The following is a 12,912-nucleotide window of genomic DNA, read 5'->3' as shown; positions in this document are numbered from 1 at the left end:
TTACTCCTGGTCATGGCTCCACCACTCTACACTTCAAGATAAGTACACCTTAAAGAATCACTGAGATGTGCTCTGTGATCACGTCTCAACTGCACGTTGGGTAAGATTCAGGTATGCACTTTTCCATCTTGGCATGAAACCCTCTGCAGTACCTGGGCAAGTGAAGCCAACTGAGCCCCAAGATCATCATGGTGATGGTGGAATGATGGGGAATTTTGAACCCACACAGCCTGGATGTCTGGATTTGTGGAAATCCAGTGAGGAATTCCACACAGAGGGTATTTGCCAACAATGCAAAAACATCCTCCAGTACCAGAAGTTCACTTTGAAAGAAACTTCACATCTTTTCTATTACCCAGTCCTCAACATTAGCTAGTTCTTTGTATAACACTCCAGGTCTTCTTTTTCTTGGCAATGCCTCATTTTTGTAGCAGCAACAAATGTCTTAAGTTTATTCCTTTGTGCCCAGCCCAATGGGAGCTCCTTACAGACCCTACTCCAATTTCATTAATGACATTATTAAACAAGGTTGGTCCCCTAGTTCAGGAACTTTACTGTTGCCCTTCATCTTGATACTCCCTCTCTTAGCACTTGTTGCTTTCCTTTGGTCAGTTCATTAAACACAAGGTAAATTGTGTACTAATTACCTTAACATTGTATCAAACCCTTTCTTTAGGGGAAGAATATAAAACCCTTTACCAAAACCCCAATAACTTAAGTCTAAGGCATTTCCTTGTCTCAAAACCTAGTTATCTTCCTAGCAAAATACATCAGGATAGTTTGGAAAACTTCAAATAGAAAAACATATGTTGCATGTTTATTTCATTTCCCTCGTGCATTGAATTAATATTTCCTTTAGAACTTACTTTAAACACTGCTTGGTATTATTACGATCAAACTAAAAGGTCCACTGTGGCCCAGACAACTTTTACTCCTTTCTTTAAATATAGATTTGCTACTTTTCATTCCTAATGTACCACCCTAATTAGACAGATATATTGAAAATCCTTTTTACTGGACTTGCAATGTCACATACCACATCTTTCAGAAGTCTGAGATGGAAATTATCCAACTTCCCAATTTGAGCCCATTAAGCTATTTGAATTTTTCCATTTCCCCTGTTCCTGTTAGCTGATTCCTTTGTCTCTCTGACCAGTGAAAAATTCCTTCCTGTCTCTTTAACCATTATAGGGTATCATACGAGCAGAACTGGGTAACTTTGAGACCTAGTGAATAGAAAAATGATGAAATTTAACACAAAACACCAGCTCATGCAGTTAGGTACTAATGGGAAATTTCTTTCCAATGTGATCTTTTGTCCTGCAGGATATTTGCATTGTCGGACAATTGGTCTCTGTGTAAAACATGGATAATTCACTCCTCAGAAGTCCTCTATGGTTAAAGATCAAGAAGTACAGTATCCAAATACTCTCTCTGAAGTACCCAAGACAAAGCAATGCAATTCTATCATCAGCTGCCATAAATCAGCATCACCCCTTCAAACCAGTGTCATGACCTTAATTTACACTTTTAATATCTAACTGCAAAATGGTGATTTGTTTGTTTCTGTTATAATATTTATGTCATTAAATGACCATTCAGCACAAAGCAAAAGTATCTACATTATAAAGGCTCTTTTGCATATACAGAGATCAATGGAGGCACAAAGGCAAGCATCATACATTCCTATTTAAGCAGAAAGATCTTTTCAAATAGCTTCTGCTACCCATCAAAATTAGCATAATTGTTTCATCTTATTAGAAATCTAGAAATACATTTATGAAGCTTTTCTTGAAACGACCGCTTTTAAAACTCAAAACCAACAAAAGGTTTCAGAATCAAATCAGGGCTGTGAGAAGAGATTTTCAGTGACTTTCACTCAATCTAGTGGGATATCTTAATGGGACCCACTTTGCTGTATACACAGGACATCCTGGAACCTCTGTTTATGGTGTTTCATTTTGCACAGACACTTATTTACGCTGAGCAGAGGTGGCGCAGGGGGATGAAAAGGTTTCAGAGCCTGAGCATGTTCCCTGCCATGTGATGAGATGCTGATAATCACCCAGCTCAGGACATGTATTTTCCTTCTCAGCATTGTGCAGAGTTTCCTCAGGAACGATCGAAGTAGAGCTGCTGTAAAAAGCGGGGGGATGATACTGTAAGATCCTCTCAGCTCTGTGTTAAGGAGGTGTCAGTGCCGTTTTTCTGGCTTCTCTGGCGCCCCCAAAACTCATCAGGCTACTGCAGCTCATTCCAAGGTTACATCTTTTTGTTCCTGTGGAACCTGCTCTAGGTGGCTCTTCCTTGGCAAGGGGATTGGACTGGATGAACTCCAGATGTCCCTTCCAGCGCTAATGATTCTGTGATTCTGTGATCGTCATTGGAATCAGACACAGAAATGGGCACAGACAATAGCAGGCCACTCAGTAAGGAGAAATCTGACCATGAGCCCAGCAGAGCAGTACCTAGCACATGCCAGATTGCCACATGGTCTGAGCAGTTCCTTCTGACCTAAGACTCCCTTGTTGGCCTGACATTTATTTGAGACTGCAACACTTTAAGTGCAGATGAATTGGCATGTGTGTACAACAGGCTAAAAGACCTCTCCCATAAAAGCCCCTCAGCTCTGTAAATACCATTCTCCATTCCCCCACTTTGTAGAAAATATTCTGATTTTGTGGTTAATATTTATTTATGTGAACTGGAGGTTCAAGCTGCCAAAAAGATGGGGATTCATACTGGGCCCGTGTTCTCCCCACTTCCTCCTGCTCCACTTCTTGGACCATCCCCTGGACTCTTTCTGCAAGAAACATCTGCTGCCACCTTCATACTAAGCTTGTTTGGCCTTTCAGTCACCTCAAACCATCAGTATTAAGGACTTCACGACTCCTGACAGTCTTTTACCACCCTCTTTATCATTTACTTCCTTTCTCCACATGCTGATGTTATGTGTGCTGCACCCTTTCATTCACAGTCCTTTTTGCCCTGCATTCCCCTATCTACTCCTGCTATCCCAAATCCCAACTGATCCATACCAGTTTTCCTCTGCAATATTTCACACAACAGAGTATCTCCAATAGAAACCCTGCTGCCTAGCTAACTTTCTCCACTATAAATGTATTGTTCCACCATTCCATTCGAATTTCCTAGACTTACTACTCCAGTTCTGCTCAGTTAAATCTCAGATTCTCAGTCATAGTCACCTCTTTGTCACATTTGGCTCATTCCTTAGACCCTCCCACCTCTCCCAGCCCCCGCTTCAGCTGTTACACAATATTTCATCCAGTTCTTCCATGAGAAAAAAGACAAACTATCATCTTCCTCTTCTAATACCTTTGTCTTCTGTTTCCTCTTCCCCTCCTACAACTTAGTCCTCATTCTTCCCTCCCATAAATGAAAAACCTCCTATGCAGCTCTCTTTCTTTTCTTTGGGTTTGCCACAGATCCAGACTTATCCTAGCTTCTGGCTCTCCTTAAGGCCATTGTTGTCATCTTGTTCTCTCTTCGTGGCCTCTCACACCCCTCTGTCTCTTAGCTGTCCTAACACAAGTACCATTCAATCTTTTTCCTCTTAAAATATTCTCATCATAAAACATTCTTTCATCTTAAAACATTTATTTTCCTCTCCAAATACCATGTCTTTTTCTGTCCTCCCTTTCATCACCCACCTCTCTGAATACACCAGGATCAAACACTGCCTTGATTCTCCCCAACACCAGTTCAGTGCAGCTTTCTCTTCCCTGCAACTGCTGCTGCCGAAGTCTCTGCCCAACATACTAGGCAAATTTCAGCATAGTCTGAATACTCTGTTCTCATCTGCTGCAGCATGATGGCTACCTTCAGTAATCTGCTGTGCTGTTTTAACCTGAAACATTCATTCTTCAGCTACCATGACATTACTTACTTCTTTTGCACCACCTTTGAATCTGCTTCTTTTGCCATGTTCTCCAGAAGACACTTTTCTTCTTCTAGCTCTCTTGGAAGTTCACAGGGCTTTTCTCTCTCTGTATTTTACTCCTCAGTAATTTCTATCACAAACATAGATCACACTGCCATCTGCACACAGCAGTTTTCAGATTACTCTTCTAACACAAACTTGTCTCCCTGGGTCCATACCCACAGTCTCTCTAATATTCCCTCATAGGCATACAGATATTAAACTGAGCTTATCATAGCTAAAAACAGAGTTCCTAATGTTCTTCTCCCTTCTATACAATAAGCTCACTCTAGTAATTCCTCTCTCTTGATCGTTACAGCAACAGTTATTACTTTCCTTGTTATTCTGGTAAACAACTGGAGCAACATCGTCATATCATGAATCATATCATGATCATATCATGATCATATCACTACATTCACAGATCCAGGGGATGTCTAAGGTTTGCATATTCTTTCTCCATCCAGGCTCTCGTTATCTCATGCCTTTATTACTACAATATTTCTTTTTCTGACCTTTACAAACGTGATCTTGCCCTCCATGTATTCATTTAGGATGCTGCTAGAAATATCACTTTCCTAACACATCACACTGACCACGTCATTTCTTTTAGCAGCTGTAGATTGCTGTACCAATATCTATCTCATTAGTGTGATCTACTTGTCTTCATTAAGAAAATGTCAGCTTCTTCCTACAGTCAACCAAAGAGGTCAGTCCCCATCACCTACTTATTAATTTTTCAAGCAGACGTGACCCATGATTTTCCTGGTGCCATCCTTCAGTCTGTGAAAGACCATTTTGTAAACATCGGCACCTCTTCTTATTCATTATCCTTTACAACTCTTCTAGGAATCCCGCATTTCATGGTGCTTACAGAAATGTGGTCAGCCTGCTGGTGTTTTAAAACCACTGCCGGTCACACTGAACATAATTACCTTGTCATCCCCTTGTTCTCTCTCATAAGGATGCATTACTCGTCCATATTTAAAGTGCAGCAACATGTCAAAAGGATGGGGACATTTCTCTGATCCATGATTTCTGATCCATGATTAAGGCTCATAAATCCTATGGTAGAATGCTAACAGGTATTAATAATAATGAACAAAATCCCTTTTATACTGCTACTGAGCTAAGTTACAAGAGATTAAGTGACTTGCCTCAGGTCATGAAGAAAGCCACGGCAGAGCTTGGACTGGATTCTGGCTTTGTAAGCCCTGCCCTAACTGCAGTAGTACCTTTTTTCCATCTATTTTGGTTGTTATCTACAAAAGATTATTATTTCAGCAGGCCCAGCTGGGCAATCCTGAATACTTATTTGTGGAAGAATTATGATTTATGAGAAAGAAAATGGGGAAATTTCCATTTTATAGTCTGATCTCTCCTGCAGAGAAAATATGTTAGTTTATACTCTTTTCTTTTAAGTGGATTCTGTTCTGAATGGTCTGTTAAGGGCACTTGGATTCCAGAATCCACATTATTTATTTATTCCTTAAAAATTAAGAAATGCCATCTCATTTCTTTCTTTTGCTCTTAAGGAGCTGAGTACATACTCAAGGGTTCCAGCAACACTTTGTTAGCAATGAACCATTAAGTAACTTACATTATAAATGATTGTCATTATTTTTGCAGAGCCTACAAAACATAAAGTCTTCTCCCTCATTTACTGGATCTGCAATAGTTAATGAACTCATTCCACTCCTGAAGTTACTCTGGGTGCACAGAATGACTTTTTCAATGAGCAAAAGCAATATTAATTTAAACTTTTATGGCTGGAGATGACAAAATAGTTTAGATCATTTCATCTCTAAGTAAAATAATTTTCCTATTTTTACTTTTACAGTAAACAGAACACATCTGCATTCAGATTAAATCTTTCCTCCCCACTTCTTAAGAAGTTTTTAAGCAATAGGCAAGTAGGATAAAAATGCTGAGATTTCTAAAAAGGATTTGGATGCTCAATTAAATGAACAGGAATTAAGCATGCAGTCCTGCAGGCAGCTCTGCAAATACCAGTTTCTCTTGAGAAGGGCATGATCCCATCATTTTTGCTCTGGCAAAATTTCCATTTGTCTTCACCAGCAATTTTGCTTGAAAGCCAACAGCTTGATTGAAATTTGCCTTTTAAAACAGCATGATTAAAACCAGTTGCAGCTCTGTTAAATTACATATATGTTCTTAGTATTTTTAGTAGATATATTATCAAACCAATTATCTTAGATGTGTCAGAGGAATATGTCAAGTTCTCATTACTTGTGGTAAAGATACTTTTTAATTAATTGTTATTTAAGTTTGATGCAATTAAAATATTAAAATTGCTTATTTAAAATATGAGGGGCCAAATCCTCCTGCTACTCACATGCATGAAACACCGGTGATTTCATCTAGTAAATGATTTTAGAAAGTCTCTGAACAAGAGCATGTCTTTGCTGTATCTTAGAAACATGCAGTTCTTTGATTTCCAATCTACATCAATAGACTAAGAATAATCACAGCATCAAAAATGGTGAAGGCTAAATACCTGGGTAGCCTAAAATTCAACTCAAAGGCTATCTACTCCTTTAATTTCACTGGATCCCTCCAGCAGAACTCTACTGTGATGGAAGGGAGCACAGACCTTGATTGGCCTTTCTATCCAGGGGCAATTTTAAGCTCAGAGGAAACACCGAAGGCCTGAACTTGCTGCGTCACCACGTTCAATAAAACATTTACTATTGACTTTACTAGAATCAGAATAAAGACTTCAATAAAGTCCCTTTTACAATGAGTCCATTTGGAAAATAGTTCGGGTTTCAAGCACACATTTTAAACAAAGCATTTGGACCCTTTAACATATGAAGAATATGTGAAGAAATGGCTGTCCTGCTTTATTTGGCAAAACCATTGCATTTTAAAAGTCAGATCTACAGCATTGCAAAGTATTGAAATAGTTTTATGAAAATAAATCTTTTTACTCCTAGAGTAAAGGCTGCAAGTAGCCTCTCTTCAGGCTTTTCCAATTGCGTAGAAATAATCCCTAGTGACGGCAGTAGTGTTCCCGTTAAGCCTTTCTTCCTCAGTTGTGCCGTGCATCTGACTAACCAAAACAGAGAATGCTTTAATTCCAGAAATCCTGCATATTATTTGGGGTGGAGGTAGGTAGCACAGGAATTACTTGCCTTTTATTTTTTCCCCAGTGGTGGCATGGGCTGTGTATACTCACAATAAAATGCTTTAACAATAGGATTTACTATGATTTCTGTGGATGCTGGGGGAAGAAGGAAGGTAAAAGAGGGATTGGAATAATAAGGTCACTGTACTTTTTTTTTATTATTATTTAATAAAATTGGATTCCAGTGGCAGGCAGCAGAGCCCCATCCAAACCCAGACAGGTTTAACTGGCAGCCTTCCAAAAGTGAGATGAAAGGTCCTCTGAGTAGTAATTGTCTAAATGGAACAGACTTTGGTTATTGTGCAACTTCTTCATCTACTTTATTGTACCTTTATAATTAAATGATGTAAATCCTTTTCTTCCATTCTTGTTTTCCTCTCAACCAGTGCAGGAAAGCATCTGAGCAACATTGCCATAATATGCAGACAGATTCTGTGGCTTCCAGGGTTTTCTCTGGCTCACTGTAAGTTGTATACAAGGAGTTGTGGTTGTCAAAGCAGGACATAAACTCTGCCTTCTCCCAGCCATGAATGGACACTTACCTGCATGTCAGCTCTCTGCTTGCTTCATGGTGGAGGTGGTTGGTTCACTGGGATTTTTTTGGTAGTGTGAGGGAATGCCACTTTTGTGAGAAACTCAGTGGTAAACAGGCAAACGGGGATCTAATAGGCTATAGGGAACACTATATTCAGAGGCGTCTTAAGCAGCAGGGCTATTTTAATTCATGAAGGAGACTCAACAGGCACCTGAGAGTTGGAGGAAGCTCAGAGTATTGTGCTGAGCAAATCCAGAGCCAGCATTTCCTGACTCTGCAAGGCCTGAGGGATCAGGAGTGAAACTCCATCCTGAGATGCTAAAAGACTTGATCAGATGTGAAAGCAGAATCAAAGGATCAGCTTTGTAAGCTCTTTCTTTTTGATTTAGTGCTTTTCCTCAGTCCAAGTAGCCCATTTACAGGAATAAAGATTATTCAGGTGAGTAAAAGTCAGCAAGACAGGGCCCTGGGTTTGAATGTTCAACTCCAGTAATTTCTTTAATGACTGTAATTTCTGTTGTTTCTGGTTTGATGTTTATTTTCATTCATGATAACAAAGAGAACAGATTAACTGCCTAATTTTGATGCAGCTTTAGAATATTCTTCAGGCCTTTGGTCTCATGCCTGCCTGACTCTCTCCGCGTACACTTACTTGTGACAACCTGTTTTAATTCATTGCCTGTTTATCTAATTGCATTAGTTTAAAATATGCTCCTGGGTTCTATGGAAATATTAAAAAAAGAAGGATAGGAGAAATAATAAATAGGACCATTTTATGTATGCATTCGTGTCTATTATATCCAGCCATAAGAAATCTGAAGTGACACATCTCCCATTTTCCTAGCAAAATCCAACATAAAGGCTTTCATTTATTTGCTGGAACGTAAAAACTAATAAACATAAAACGGAACTGAAGAAGTGACCCAGCCTATCCAGAAAAAAGAATTGCTTTTTAAACCACTGGCATCAGAATACTGCTGAGTACCATGGGGCCTGATCCTGTCACAAGCCATTGCCTACAGCTTGTATTAATTTCAGCAGAGCTCATAAGCAGAATAACTGCAGGGTGTTTGCAAAGCTAGTTAGGCTCTTAATGACCATTTTTTGTTACCCTTTGATAGACAAGTTTACCATTCTCAATACTGGAAAGTTTTGCCTTGGGAAAAATGTAGGATCTGTCTCAGAATAAATGGATCACTTAGATCCTGTCCAGCTTAAATAAAAAAAAAAAAAAAAAAGAAATCTTAATAGCATTTACATTCAATTACATATAGCATTACACACAATATTTGGGGCCAGAACCTGCATTAGCTTGTCCAGTTCCGGAAGAGGTGTGCTAGATTAAATTAACAGTTGGCAGAAGAAGGAGAGTAAAAGGCCTATGTATCAGTAACATCCTCTTTATATAGTATTTGACCTGGAAATCGTACAGAGAGAGATTTCATCTGTGCAGGAATACACACCCCAGTCAGGGTATTTGATCACTACAGGTAGAGAACACTTGCAGGTCTTCACACCTGCCCAGTGTGTGCGCTGCCCTGCAACCTCTCAACTCCAGATGAGCGTCTGCCATGGAGGAAAAATACTGAAAATAAAGGTGGTGCTGTTGAGGTGAACCTGGAATACCTGCCCCATTCTGAACTCAGCTGTTCCCAACATTGGGCACTGAATGGCAAATGTACTTATTCCACTTCATTATACAGCTGAGGCTCATGAAGAAGCAGTGTAGTAGCAGACATAGGTGGGAACAGGGATGCTAGTTGACTACGCATGTAAAGACGGCTACTTCTAATTCAATGATTGCAGCATACAAGGATTTTTAACAGAAAAGTATTTAGCATTACTTTTTAGTAAGGGGAGAGTAAAATCCATTAGTTCCTTTTGATCTAACAAAATGCAAAGTGGACAAGCAATCCTATATCTCCAGTTTTATTTCTGAGCAAGTCAAACACTCCCATTTTTATCAAATTGCCATTATAGTTGCTTTCTGTGTTTTAATCTGGAGGTGCCAATAGAAAACACTTCTATAGCATTAGTGTTATTGTGTGTGACTCTTCATCATGGCTGAGAGTTATAGTATAGATAGATCCTCACTCCAAAAAGGCAATCAAACAAACTACAATGTTGTTATTAAATGTTAACGGAGGGAGACTTGTAACACTGATCTCAAAGTACAATGAAGTTTGTGAAATGTGTATCAAAACTCCTTTAAAGAAGGCAAGGAGTGACACACACACTGATATTTGCACATATGTCCCCCACGTGCACAGTCTGCATTTCTGATCTTGGAGCAGCTACTCCATGAAGTGGCTACTTGTCCATCTGCAGACATACGTGTCCAGGAATACGTGTGCAGGAAGGCACGCTGTAACTGAGCCTGGGAACCCCTTCTTACAACCTAGATGCTGTATATTTAGAGTTAATTCACTACACACATACACACACACACCCATTCACACACACAATATGAACATACACAGAAGGCCCTGCCTTAGCAGGGGGATTGGACTAGATGATATCCAGAGGTCCATTCCAACCCTAAAAGTACTGTGATTCTGTGATTACAGCAGTATCTTTCAAAGACTATCTATCTTCTGTGTTTAACCACCTCAGACTGAGCTGCCACATTTTCTCTATGGTTAACACTTATCAGAGCTGCCGTTGCACATAACACAGTGCCAGGCAATTTCAGCAGTTTCTGGCAGGAGAAGTGGACGTTCCTGAACCCAGGACAAGCCAGGTGGTGAAACAGGAATGAGTCTCACTTATTTCAAGATGCAAAACCTCTCTAACAACTGAAACTCCACTTGCAAAGGTGAGCTCTGGTGACACGTTAGCCCGCTGTCAAGGTTGTAGTTCTTTGTTTATGCCCCAAGCGCAGCAAGCACACGTGGAAGAGTGATCCAGCCCTCTGCAGCCAGCCTCACCTACACAGGGAATAGGAATCCTTCCCTCTGCACTGAAATCAGCAGCAGGGTGCCAGGATGCTGCCAGGCTTTGAACATGTTTGCTTGTCCATTATAAATGGGACCAAAGCCACCAATTCTCTCCATAGATATCATTAAATAGCTACTAGACATTAACGGTGACTAGAAACACAGTCAGGATCCAAACTAGAGATTTAAGTTCCCTGGCACACCACCTGTTTGTACTGTTTCAGTGCAAGTCTATACCATGCTATTCACCTCTGCTGCTTACTTTTAAAACATGTGGAACAAAATGTATACATTGGTTAACACGTGAAAGTATATCCCTCTTGAATAAATAGCTTTGAGCAATAGTTCTGCTTGCAGTGTCTGAAGAGGGAATTAACACAAGCTATCAGGGGAGTTTGGGACAGAGAACACACTTAGAAAACGAGCATTTTTAAATATTGCATAGTGCAAGAAGCACTGATTTCATTGCAATGGAAATAAACTGCTGGGGAATCATCTGAATGCAACAGAACCATGGGAGGGAAATATTAAGTTGTTGTATGGAGTAACCATGCTGTGGATAGCAAAGATGCTATCATCCTCCACTGAAACCCTCAGCATCCCACAAAAACATACATTTTCCATCGGCAGGGTGTTTAGGCTGGGTTTTACACATATCTCCCCTTCCCATACCTGGGTTTAAGGAAACATTGAGGCAAAATGACCATCACCTTCAACTGGTACCCGGGGGGAAAAAAGAAGAAAGAGGACCAAAAGACAGGAAAAACAGCACAAAAATGCTAAAGGAAAACAGATGCATCTCCACCCCAAGAGAAATTTATTCCTTTCTAACACTCCTAATAAATTCATGTAATGTTTTGTAGACATTGAAAATATTCCAAAACATAGCTCAGTGTAAACAGCAAGCTGGGTTTCCTCCTGCTCTTTAGCATTTCTCTTTGTTTACTCTCCATTTGAGGATAGGAAAAGCCTACATGTGAGCACTGCAAATGGTGTATTTTGGGACTGATGGAGCATTCAGTAAGGGAAGGATGAAATACAGACATATGTAGGCTCCAATAAAATAATACAAATTTTGCCTGAGTCACCAGGTTCAAAGAATATTTTACAAAATAATAATCCAATGACTGCTTTATTAATACTTTGTATGGGGAAAATAATCTGGTACCATGGTGATGAGCAGATTGTATTAAGCTTAGAGAGACATGAGACAGACATTCTAGGGTGTGTCTGCTCTCACCCCCACTGCCTTATTGATCCCAAACCCCACACCTCAGGAGTAAGGTACCCATGGGAATCTGCCCTGGCAGTGCTTCAGGAAGCGACGCTCAGCCAGGCCAGCTCACCCACCACAAGGAGAGGTACTTGGCTAGAGATGCCAGCTCCCATCTGTGAACCCAAATGGCTCTGCTCAGCCTCTGTTTAGCTCAGGAGGGGGGGAGAGGGGGGGGGGGGCTGACACATTCATTTGGTAAAAAAAACAGCCCTTACCTTTGGCAATCAGCTCCTCCAGCTCTTGGTCAAATCCTTGTCGGTGGCATTTCCTCCAGAGCCCCATGTTGGTCGAGTTGTACTGTCTGTTGCACTCATCGACTGCGCTCATAGCGAAGATCTGCCTCCTGTTTCTTGCCAAGAGGAGTTTCCCTTCCCAACGGTCTAACCTAGACCTGCTGGCCCTGAGAGGCAGGTTGTTATTGGAGTTATAAATGAAGCCAGGATCATTTCTCTTGGTGGTGATGCTCTTGCATCTCTCTCTGTGCTTCCTGGCATCAGTTTCATACCAATGGTCAGAGCAGATCGCCACAGCCAGCATGCCCAGGGCACACAGAGCTAAAGAGAGGCCAGCATACAGCAGTAACCTTCCAGCAGCCATACCTCAGCTTCACAGAAACACCATGGACATCTTCACAACAGGAAAAGCCCTTAAGCAAGAGACCACGCAAAAGCCTCTGGAGCAGCTGCTGGGTGTCACTTGGCAGCAGCTGCCTCAAACATCCCCAGCTCCTGTGGCTCACATCCACGATGCAGAGGGATGCTGAGACCACTACAAAGTTCTGCCCTGGAAGCAGTCCTGGAGTCTCATCTGCCTCTTCGGCTCTGCAGAAGAGAAACACAGCCTTCCACCTCGAAGGGGAAGGTGCCAGTGACCCACCCTCACAAAGATGTCCTGCTCCCCTCACCACAAGCACCAGAGCGAGAGGGGCTGAAGGGATGTATCCCCTGGGAGAGAACTGACAGCTAAGGCTGATCACTCCATTAATCTCTTTCAGTCTGGCCAGCTCAGGATCCAAAAGAGATGGCTTTCTTTTAGATCAGCAGGCTCACCACGGCATCATCACAGGACAGAAAAGTT

General features: G+C 41.0%; 1 protein-coding gene across 1 annotated transcript in view; it reads right to left on the bottom strand.

Annotated features, from left to right (window-relative positions):
• The window catches only part of TMEM178B (transmembrane protein 178B), a 216,280-nt gene extending 203,848 nt beyond the window's left edge, over positions 1-12,432 (bottom strand). Inside the window, exon 1 of the mRNA XM_031051485.2 lies at positions 12,051-12,432. Coding sequence (XP_030907345.1) covers positions 12,051-12,432 — 382 coding nt within the window. The remainder of the gene's footprint in view (positions 1-12,050) is intronic.
• Between the last annotated feature and the right edge of the window lie 480 nt (positions 12,433-12,912).

This window comes from Melopsittacus undulatus, chromosome 5 (assembly GCF_012275295.1).
Source record: "Melopsittacus undulatus isolate bMelUnd1 chromosome 5, bMelUnd1.mat.Z, whole genome shotgun sequence".
Taxonomy (NCBI): domain Eukaryota; kingdom Metazoa; phylum Chordata; class Aves; order Psittaciformes; family Psittaculidae; genus Melopsittacus; species Melopsittacus undulatus.
The sequence above is the reverse complement of the archived record's forward strand: the minus strand, read 5'-3'. Positions and strand labels throughout refer to the sequence as shown.